This window comes from Citrus clementina, unplaced genomic scaffold (assembly GCF_000493195.1).
Source record: "Citrus clementina cultivar Clemenules unplaced genomic scaffold, Citrus_clementina_v1.0 scaffold_5, whole genome shotgun sequence".
Classification (NCBI taxonomy): domain Eukaryota; kingdom Viridiplantae; phylum Streptophyta; class Magnoliopsida; order Sapindales; family Rutaceae; genus Citrus; species Citrus x clementina.
In genome coordinates, this window is record NW_006262201.1 from 10705564 (window position 1) to 10716442 (window position 10879).

General features: G+C 35.9%; 1 protein-coding gene and 3 long non-coding RNA genes across 5 annotated transcripts; all 4 read left to right on the plus strand.

Annotated features, from left to right (window-relative positions):
* Positions 1-937: 937 nt before the first annotated feature.
* LOC112097915 (disease resistance protein RGA2-like) lies at positions 938-4045 on the plus strand. Its single transcript, XM_024183504.1, has 2 exons — positions 938-3346; positions 3461-4045. Exons 1-2 carry the CDS (start codon positions 938-940, stop codon positions 4043-4045), a joined length of 2994 nt encoding a protein of 997 aa, XP_024039272.1.
* A 1788-nt stretch (positions 4046-5833) lies between these two features.
* LOC112098320 lies at positions 5834-7356 on the plus strand. Of its 2 annotated transcripts, none has more exons than XR_002905446.1 (3): positions 5834-6292; positions 6841-6934; positions 7031-7356. It is a non-coding gene; the product is annotated as an uncharacterized LOC112098320 (long non-coding RNA). The 2 variants fall into 2 exon arrangements; XR_002905447.1 differs by lacking the exon at positions 5834-6292 and adding an exon at positions 6478-6575.
* Positions 7357-7883, plus strand: LOC112098319. The gene is made up of 3 exons (XR_002905445.1): positions 7357-7476; positions 7567-7728; positions 7835-7883. It is a non-coding gene; the product is annotated as an uncharacterized LOC112098319 (long non-coding RNA).
* A 1792-nt stretch (positions 7884-9675) lies between these two features.
* Positions 9676-10392, plus strand: LOC112098317. The gene is made up of 4 exons (XR_002905443.1): positions 9676-9756; positions 9853-9965; positions 10114-10195; positions 10289-10392. It is a non-coding gene; the product is annotated as an uncharacterized LOC112098317 (long non-coding RNA).
* The last annotated feature ends 487 nt before the right edge of the window (positions 10393-10879 follow it).

Below are 10879 nucleotides of genomic sequence, written 5' to 3' on the forward strand. Positions count from 1 at the left end.
TTCTCCAGATCTGGAACTGTGGATTGACCACGGTGATCACAGTTTGGTCATTATCGACATTTACAACCATTCGGCTTGGAGGATTCTTAGTGTTGTCAATTAGATCTTCCAGTTCGTTTGCATTGATTGTGGCAATAACTTGAGATCGCCATAGCAGGTAATTGTTGTTTGTGAGCTTGATTGGAGTGTTGAAGATCAAAGAGTTAATCGATGAGTTGTTGATTGAGTTTGTGATTGGATTTGCAGTTGAGCTCGAAGCTCGAGTGCTTGTAGTTTGAAATTCATTGCTAGCCATTGTATCAACTAGCTCTGATACCAAGTTGGAATTTGAGGATCAAGGGAAAAAGATGAAGATCTGGAACTGTTTTATTATCACAACAACTAATTACAGAAATGAGCTTAGCTCAGTATTTATAGTAGAATCTAATGCTTGCTAATCACGTCAGTTACAGCTAAGCAATCTAACTACTAAAATAATAATTGCTGATGTAACTAATCTTGAACACAATTAACAAGAGCTAATTTGTTAACTAATTCCAGCCACATCTAACAGCATGGGAATCTCTTCATAACAGTTTTGCCATCTGGAGTTTTCCAGCTTCTCACGTGCACCTTTCACTTTCACTCCTAGACTAGCTACTGGATTTACAGCTGGCTTGATTCCAGCTGGCACTCCAACGTGAGTTGCATGAGGTTCAGCTTCATCAGTTAATTCAACACTGATGCTGTGTCATCCGAAGAAAGCTAGCCCACAACGGTGACTCCTGTGGGGACTCCTTCAATTTGCAGCACAAAATTAAATAACTCCTATGGTATAAGAAGAATGCAAACATGCTTGAATGAACATTCTCACAGAATACATAAAACCTACTTTCCTCTGAGCATTTTAGCACCAAGAAAAGCAATTGCATCATTTACCATTTGATCTAATATCAGAATGGCTCATGCGCTCGTTTCCTCTCTCCTGGACCAGCTGAAATCCATTGCTCAAGATCAGGTGAAAGAAAAGTGGAGGCTTGTGACGGATGTCGAACAAGAAGTGGGAAAGCTTACCACCAATCTTCAAGCCATTCAAGCTGTGCTGGAAGATGCAGAGCAGAGGCAAATGAAGCAGGACAAAGCTGTTACTTTTTGGCTGGATCAGCTCAGAGACGCATCCTACGACATGGAAGATGTGTTGGAAGAGTGGATCACTGAAACACGGAAATTGCAGCTTGATGAGGGCGGCGATGATGATGATGATGATAACGACAGTGCTTTTGTTACTTTTTTGACGAAGGTATGTTCCTTCTTTCCTGCTGCCTCAAACTGCTTTGGTTGTTTCAAAAAACTCAGTCTTCGTCATGATATTGCTGTCAAGATTAGAGAAATCAGTAAAAGGCTAGATGATATTGCCAGACAAAAAGATAGTTTCAAATTTGTTGAGAATGTGAGTAACAATGTTAAGAAACCAGAGCGAGTGCGAACCACCTCCTTGATTGATGAGAGGAAGGTTTTTGGTAGAGATGATGAGAAAAATAAGCTCTTAAGCAAGTTGTTGTGTGAAAGTAGTGAACAACAAGAAGGCCTTCATGTCATCTCACTAGTTGGGTTAGGGGGTATAGGTAAAACCACTCTTGCACAACTGGCCTATAATAATGATGAGGTGAAAAGAAATTTTGAAAAAGTTATATGGGTGTGTGTATCAGACACTTTTGAGGAGATTAGGGTCGCCAAAGCAATCATTGAAGGTCTAGGCGTGTCAGCTTCTAGTTTAAGTGAATTCCAATCTCTTATGAAACAGATTCAGGAATATATTACGGGGAAGAAATTTTTTCTTGTTTTAGATGATGTGTGGGATGGAGATTACAAAAAATGGGACCCATTCTTTTCTTGTCTAAAGAATGGCCACCATGAAAGTAAAATTCTAATTACCACACGTGATAGGTCAGTTGCACTACAGTTGGGATCAATAGATATTATCCCTGTCAAGGAGTTGGCTGAAGAGGAATGCTGGTCGTTGCTCGAGCGGTTAGCATTCTTCCGTCGTTCTGTTGATGATCATGAAAAATTAGAACCAATCGGGCGACAAATTGCATGCAAGTGCAAAGGCCTGCCTCTTGCTGCAAAGGTAATAGGGAATCTCTTGCGCTCTAAAATTACAGTAAAAGAGTCGCAAAGAATGTTAGATAGTGAAATGTGGAAATTAGAAGAGATTGGGCAAGGTCTTTTAGCTCCTTTGTTGTTGAGTTATAACGATTTACCCTCCAATTCTATGGTAAAACGGTGTTTCTCATATTGTGCTGTCTTTCCAAAAGACTACAATATGAATAAAAGGGAATTGATTAATCTATGGATGGCTCAAGGTTACCTTAATGCAGATGAAGACGAAGAAATGGAGATGATTGGAGAAGAGTATTTCAACATCTTAGCAACACGCTCTTTCTTTCAAGAGTTTGAAAAAGATGATGACGATGAGGATATTATGAGTTGCAAGATGCATGACATAGTACATGATTTTGCTCAATTTGTAAGTAGCAAAGAATGTTTGTGGCTAGAAATTGATGATAACAAAGAATCAGTCATAAACTCTTTTGGTGGGAAAGTCCGTCACTTAGGGTTAAATTTTCAAGGAGGAGCTTCATTTCCTACGTCCTTTTTTGAATTTGATAGATTGCGTACCATCCTAATTAATGATGAAAGTCCTTCCAATCCGTCTCTTAATAGTAGCGTCCTTCTGGAGTTATTTAGTAAATTGGCGTGTTTAAGGGCATTAGTTATAAGCCAATCGTCCTACTCAAATTTGATTAGAGAAATTCCAGAAAATATTGGAAAATTGATACATTTAAAATATGTTAATTTGTCTGAATTAGGCATAGAGAGTCTACCTGAGACTTTGTGTGAATTATATAATTTACAAAAGTTAGATATTAGGGGGTGCGAATATCTTAGAGAATTGCCTGCGGGGATTGGGAAGTTAATGAACATGAGAAGTTTACTTAATGATAGAACTTATTCGTTGGAGTACATGCCAATAGGAATTTCCAGATTGACCAATCTTCGAACATTAGAAAAGTTTGTTGTGGGTGGAGGTGTTGATGGCGGCAGCACGTGTAGGCTTGAATCTCTGAAAAATCTTCAACTCCTTCGTGAATGTAGAGTAGAAGGGCTGAGTAATGTATCGCATGTAGATGAGGCTGAGAGGCCACAACTTTACAATAAGAAAAACCTCCTTCGTTTGCATCTTGAGTTTCGTTTGGGTCTTCAGTTTGGTGGAGAAGAGGATGAAGATGGAGGTGGGGAAGGCGAAGAAGGGAGGAGGAAGAATGAGAAAGATGAACAACTTCTTGAAGCCTTACAACCGCCTGTGAATTTAGAGAAATTAGAGATTGAATCCTACTGAGGCAACATTTTTCCCAAATGGTTGACTTCACTAACCAATCTAAGGAATTTATATCTTTCCTCGTGTTTTAACTGTGAGCATTTGCCTCCTTTGGGAAAATTGCCTCTGGAAAAACTCCAACTAAGGTACTTGAAAAGTGTAAAAAGAGTGGGTAATGAGTTTTTGGGAATAGAAGAAAGCAGTGAGGATGAGCCGTCTTCATCTTCAGCATCATCATCAGTTACTGCCTTCCCCAAATTGAAATCTCTCAAAATTTGGGACATGGAAGAATTGGAAGAGTGGAATTACAGGATTACGAGGAAGGAAAACATCTCCATCATGCCACGTCTTTCTTCCTTGACGATTTGGTCTTGCCCCAGATTAAAGGTGCTGCCGAATTGCCTTCTTCAAACGACGGCACTGCAGGAACTGAGTATTTGTTATTGTGATCTTCTAGAAGAACTGCCCATTCTAGAAGATCGCAGGAGAACAGACATACCACGTCTTTCTTCCTTGGAAATTGAGTATTGCCCCAAATTAAAGGTGCTGCCGGATTACCTCCTTCAAACAACGACGCTGCAGGAATTGACTATTGACAGATGTCCTCTTCTGGAAAACCGTTATAGAGAGGGGAAAGGAGAAGACTGGCATAAGATATCTCACATTCCCCACATCGAGTGGTAAATTCTCGAATGGTTGCAATTACTATCACCCACCGGTAATTTCTCTCCTCTATTCCAAACCACACTACTTATTAATTCAATAGGAAGTCTCACAAGTAATCAAAACTAAAAAACCATCAATCAACCTTTATTTCTTCATTCATCATATTTGTTTTCCTTAATCAATAGGAAGTCTCACAAGTAATCAAAACTAAAAAACCACACAAGATGCTGCTTCAATTTTGCAAGCATCTTGTATATTTAGTTTGAAATTAAAACTTAGGTATACAATCTTAATCTCCAATAAATCATTGTGTACAAAGTTTTCTATTAATTATATGGTGATTAAAAGTTTAATTATCTTAACATTTTTTGTAACTCTCTTTTACTTTGCTTGTACAGAGCACCTGTTTTGAATTAAAATTCTATATAGAATCAATCATGGTATAAATACGTAAAACTTCCTAGTTATCAAATCTGTTAAACTTGTTTTCTAAAGATTAAATAAAAAAAAATACAAGTGTAGTTTGTTGAAATTTCTATATTTATTTACTTTTAAAAAATATGTGCTCTTTTGTAAAATTTCATGCAATGTAATTTATTTTTTTATGTACGAAAATTTGTTATGTGTAACAAAATCTCTGTGATACGTTTGCAGTAATGTTGAAAACTAAATTGTCAATTTTATCTTATATAATGATAATAGTATTTTTTTATATATAATATACGTGACATTAATTCTTTAAAGTAATTGTGTAATTGTTTTTAGTAGTACATTAGCCCACTTTGTTTTATTTCATACGAGTGTAATTATGTTCACCAGGGATTTGAGGAAATGTCAGAACTACACTAGTAATTCGCAGGTCCAATCTAATTTGGTTTTAATGATGCAGGCAGGAGAGTATGCTAAGAAAATGAAAAGTGTAGCCAAAGGATTGCTAAAATGTTCTGTTGGTAATTCACTTGCTTTATTTTATAGAATTTCATTTCCATCTTCTTCTATTCATATCTTGTTGTGAATAAACAAGAACAGAGAAGTAAAGATATATCAAAATTTACTATTACGATGATGCTAAAGCAAGCTCAAGCTCAAGCATTGCATTTTTATTTTATTTAATTTATAGAATTTTCATTTCCACCTGCATTGCATTTTTATTTATTTTTAGGTTGACTTTGAATACTTCATGGTGAACATTGGGGTGACCAAGGATTAGGCTGGCAGTGGAACGACTACCACTGTGGTTATTGTGCGACTTTGAAGAAGAAAGTGATGGCTGGGTCTGCTCTGTTTCTATCTTTTTTCATTCTTTGATCGGTTTATCCTATATAAACATATGGAATTATGCTAATATTATCAATTTTTTCACCCAATTTTCACTGTTGGTTGTGATAACAATTTCAGGCTCTCAAAAGCTACAAAGCAAAGCATTTGTGGGCTGATCATATGTTTCAATTGAGGAAGGAGTTTGGTGTTGGCAATATTGTCCAGGTAACCACAGCCGATAATTTCCACAAATTTGCATTGTCATAATACACTTTAATGTTTATTGTGTTCCTATGTGTTATCAGGTTATCGTGGCATGTAAAGTATCATCTTTAAGGATTTGTAAGAGACTTCACAGTAACCTTAGTTGTCACCAGCTCTTGCAATTGCTCATTCATTCAAGAGTACTTCAAAGTTAGATTTTCAAGGTTTGTATGTTTAGTTGCGATTAAAATGTTTAGTCACTCATTCTTAATCTTTTCTGATTTTCAAGTTCTTTAGGGCCATAAACAGTTTTCCAACTCATTCTTAATTTTTAGGTTGATTTCGACTACTCTGTTGAGGACATTCCTGAGACCAAGGATTTGGCTGGTGAAGAAACTACTACCTCTGTTGTTATAGTGCAAGGTTTGATCATTGGACCTTGAGTAAGAATGCCTTACACGCATTCTGTAATTCAATCATTCTCTAAAGGAAAAGAGCAGTAGAAGGGATAGTGATGGCCGGATCTGCTCTATTTTAGTTGAAGATCTTTGTGATGTCGATGAGCTTAAAGCAGTTGATACTTCTTGAAAATTGTTATTACGGATGAATTGATTCCTGAAGACTGGTATCCAAAGGCGTATTTTCATAAACTTCCTTTTTTAACAAATGTTCCAACGCTTGCCGTAGTAACAATTTCATAGCTTGCATCTCTCGGGTGCACCATGTTCACGGGTTGGAAAAAGCATTTGTGGTGAAGCTTCAAAGCTTGTAAAATGGCTGTGAAAAGGCACATTCAATTCGGTATGCTTTGGTGCGGTCTCCTAATACTAATATTATATTTTATATAGCAATCTTAATATGCAATAAATCATTGTGTCCAAAGTTTTCTATTAATTATATGGTGACTGAAATTTTAATTATCATATCAATCTTAAAATTTTTTGTAACCCTATTTTACTTTGCTTGTACAGAGTACCTGTTTTGGCTGATATGTCGAATTCCTAGAAATTCATTTCCATCGGTTTCCATTGGTTTTAGTTCAAACAGAAACAGAGAGCCCTGGGAAAAAGTTTTACTTTTTGTGGTATTATGCCTTTGTTTCTTCATTCATGATATTTGTTTCGAATTCATGCTCTCATTCAGAGAGTAAAGCCTTTTCCAGGCTGCTTTGTAGCCAAATTTTGATGCCATCGATGCATGATTGTAATTTAGATTTTCCAAATAATTGTTAGATTGGAGAAGAATTAGAATATATTGTTCAAAGGCTATTTAATTAGCACCCTCTGAATTTAGTTGCCAATAATGCATTGAAATGGTTGGGGAAAGTTATTGTCTTAATTAAATTACAGGTGATAAGATGCTGCTTCAATTTTGCAAGCATCTTGTACTGCAAAGATTCTACCCACATGAGATGCTGTGATTCTTGACGTCAGGATAACACAGGTCAAATTTTAGTAGCAATATATATCATCTTCTTTACTGTTCTGCCTCTAAATATTAAACTTTAATCAAGTTGTTTTTGTTTGTGTAAGTTATCAGGTTAAGGATACTAAGCCGCTTATTAAGGCAAATGTCAGAATGAAGATTGCTCACCACAGCTGGTATGCATGATCGCCAGGAAGATTAATTGTTCACAAGCCAATTTGATCAGTGTTAGATTTTTTGCCTCCTTTCGAGGGACATCATCATCAAATTTGAGTAGAGAATCTTTGAAGGGAATTTTGTTGTAAGAGTTTCACAGTAGTGAATTCTGGGAGCTCGAACTCACTTGAGTGAGATATTAGGGAGTGTTGGGGATTTGGGTTATGAGTAATCATTATCCTTCCAATATGTGTAAGCACTCACTTGTTAGTAAAATCATCTTCGTATATTGACTGTGTTTCTTTGTTATCAGGTAGAGTGTGATCTTCAAGGGTTTGAGAAAGTCCTTGCAGTAAAGTTTCCACCACAAGCAATTGCTGCGAAGAGGCATATACATTTGAGAAGTTCAGTTTCAGATTTTCTAGGCGTGTATGTTTAATTAGTTTCGATGATAATATTTAGTCACTCATTCTGAATCTTTTCTAATTTTCAAGTTCCTTAGGGCCACGACCTGTTTTTCAAGTCTGCATGTGGCTGCAAAAAGATTGATGGTCATAAAATTATCTTGACCCTTGAGCCATTGTGTTTGAGCACAAACAGAAACAGAGCTAAAGGAAAAGAACTTGACGCAAGAAGATGCTCTGAATATAACAAAAGTATATTTCTACTTCTTGTGGTTATTTACTTTTGTTTCTCCTGTCAGCATATTTGATTAATTCGTTCGAATTCACACTCTCACACATTATTTAAAACCATTTGTAGGTGGCTTGCAAGCTAATTAAGTTAATGCAGAAGCAATACTCTAGACAAAAATGAGCAAATTGAAGGTGATAAATGCATATATGGCGGCCAAATCGCTTATTATATTTCATCTCTCAATCTAATATGATTCTGAATTTTAATTTCCATGAATAATTGTTAGGCTGGTACAAATGTTCTTAAAAGGGCCATTAAACTACCTTGTGAAATTGGAAAGTTGCTATTGCTTGAATGAAAGCACCATCTTCTGTTGCCAAGGCAATCCCCACATGATGAGATTATGTGATTGTTACCGGCTTCTTAATTATTTGTTAAATCAGGTTTTTCTTATCAAGTACATCATCTTATTCACCATTTTGGCTATATCAGAATTTGCTAATACCATGATGTCAAAGCAAGCTCAAGCACTAGATCCCTAATAATAATGCATTGCATTTTCATTTTATTTTTAGGTTGACTTTGAAGACCCTATGGAGAACATTGGGGTAATCAAAGATTAGGCTGGTGATGGAACTACTTCCACTGTGGTGTTGTGTGCAACGTTCAGTTGCTGGACTTTGAAGAAGAAAGTGATGGCCAGGTCTGCTCTGTTTCAATTGAGGATGGATAGCTGCCTGGAAGGCATGGTGATTTTTATTGCATGATATTAAGGTACTAAGATAATCATTTCTATCTTGTTTTTTTCTTTGATCGGTTTATCCTCTATAAGCAAATTCAATTATGCTAATATTACCATTTTTTCACCCAATTTTCACCGTTGGTTGTAATAACAATTTCAGGTACTCAAAAGCTACAGAGCAAAGCACATGTGGGCTGATCATATGCTTCCATGGAGGAAGGAATTCGGTATTAACACTATTATGCAGGTAACCGCAGTTGTTAATTTGCACAAATTTGCATTATCATAATGCCCTTTAATATTCACTGTGTTTCTTTTTGTTAGTCAAGTTACCATGGTATGTAGAGTATCATCTTTGAGGGTTTGTAAGAGCCTTTGCAGTAAATTTACCTGCTCGAGCAATTGCACATTCATCGAGTACAATTTTGGATTTTCAAGGTTTGTATGTTTAGTTGCGATTAGCAGGCTTAGTCACTCATTCCTAATCTTTTCTGATTTTCAAGTTATTTAGGTCCATTAACAGTTTTCGCACATGTTTCAATGCTAGTTGTACTAACAATTTCTCATCTTGCATCTCTAAGATGCATCACGTTTGAAACAGCTTTTGCGGTAAACTTTCAATGCATGTACAATGGCCGTTAAGAGGTACATTCAATTCGGTACGTTTTGGTGCAGTCTTCTAATGCTAATATCATGTTGTGTATATTTAGTTTGCAATTAAAACTTAGGTATACAATCTTAATCTCATATAAATCATTGTGTACAAAGTTTTCTATTAATTATATGGTGACTAAAAGTTTAATTATCTTAAATTTTTTGTAACTCTCTTTTACTTTGCTTGTACAGAGTACCTGTTTTGGCTGACATGTCTAATTCGTTGAAATTCATTTCCATGGGTTTCCATTGGTTTGAGCACATACAGAAACAGAGCTTTACTTCTTGAGGTGTTATGCCTTTGCTCTTCATTCACCATATTTGTTCGAATACGTTGTCTCATTAAGAATTTAAAGCCTTTTTCTAGGCAGCTTTGTTGCCAATTTTTTATGCCATCAATGCATGATTGTCATTTAGATTTTCCAAATAATTGTTAGGTGGGGAAGATGTTGTTAAAATGGCATTTAATTAGCTACATCCCCTATGAATTTAGTTGCCAATAATACATTGAAATTGAGAAGGCTAATAGTTGAGGAAAGTTATTGTCTTAATTAAATTACAGGTGATGAGATGTTGCTTGAATTCAGCATCTTATATTGCGATGATTTTGCCCACACGAGGTTCTGTGATTCTTGACATCAGGATAACTCAGGTCAATTTTTTGTATCAGCATATATCATCTTGTTTACTGTTTTGCCTTTAAAGAATAAACTTTAGTGAAGTTGTTTTTGTTTGTGTAAGTTATCAGGTTAAGGATACTAAGCAGCTTATTAAGGCAAATGTCAGAATGAAGATTGTTCACCACACCTGGCATTTATGATGGCAAGGAAGATTAATTGTTCACAAGCCAATTTGATGAGTGTTAGATTTTTGGCTTTATATATTATTAGAGCTCTCCCTTCTGAGAGATATCTCATTAAATTTGAGTAGAGCTCTCCCAATAATCGCAAGCTTTCATTTGTTTGTAAAATCATCTTCTTATATTGATTGTGTTTCCTTGTGTTATCAGGTAGAGTATCATCTTCAAGGGTTTCAAAAAGTCTTTGCAGTAAAGTTTCAACCAATTGCTGTGAAGAGGCATATTCATTTGAGTAATTCAGTTTCAGATTTTCAGGGCATGTATGTTTAATTAGTTTTGGTTAAAATATTTAGTCACTCATTCTGAATCTTTTCGAATTTTCAAGTTCCTTAGGGCCACAACCAGTTTTTCAGGTCTGCAGAAACTATCTTGAGCGTTGAGGAATTGCGTTTGAGCACACACAGAAACAAGGCTAATGGAAAAGAACTTGACAGACGAATTATGCTCTAAATCTAACAAAAGTATATTTCTACTTCTTGTGGTTATTTGACCTGAAAAACTGGTTGTGGCCCTAAGGAACTTGAAAATTCGAAAAGATTCAGAATGAGTGACTAAATATTTTAACCAACGCTAATTAAGTTAACGCAGAAGCAATACTCTAGACAAAGATGAGCAAATTGAAGATGATAAATGCATATATAGTGGCCAAGTCGCTCATTACATTTCATCTCTCATACGAACATGATTCTGAATTTGAATTTCCATCAATAATTATCAGGCTGGAGCAGATATTCTTAAAAGGGCATTAAGCTACCTTATGAATTTGGAAAGTTATCATTGCTTGAATGAAAGCACCATCTTCTGTTGTCAAGGCTTTCCCCACACGATGGGAATCTGTGCTTGTTATCGGCCGCTTAATATTTATTAAATCAGGTTTTTGTTATCAAGTACATCATCTTATTCACCATTTTGGCTA

Excerpts from the sequence above, each read along its gene's own strand:
- LOC112097915 (XM_024183504.1), top strand. The coding sequence starts at position 938 with ATGGCTCATGCGCTCGTTTCCTCTCTCCTGGACCAGCTGAAATCCATT. Across the intron at positions 3,347-3,460 it reads TTGAAGCCTTACAACCGCCT|CATTTGCCTCCTTTGGGAAA; the intron begins GTGAATTTAGAG and ends TTTAACTGTGAG.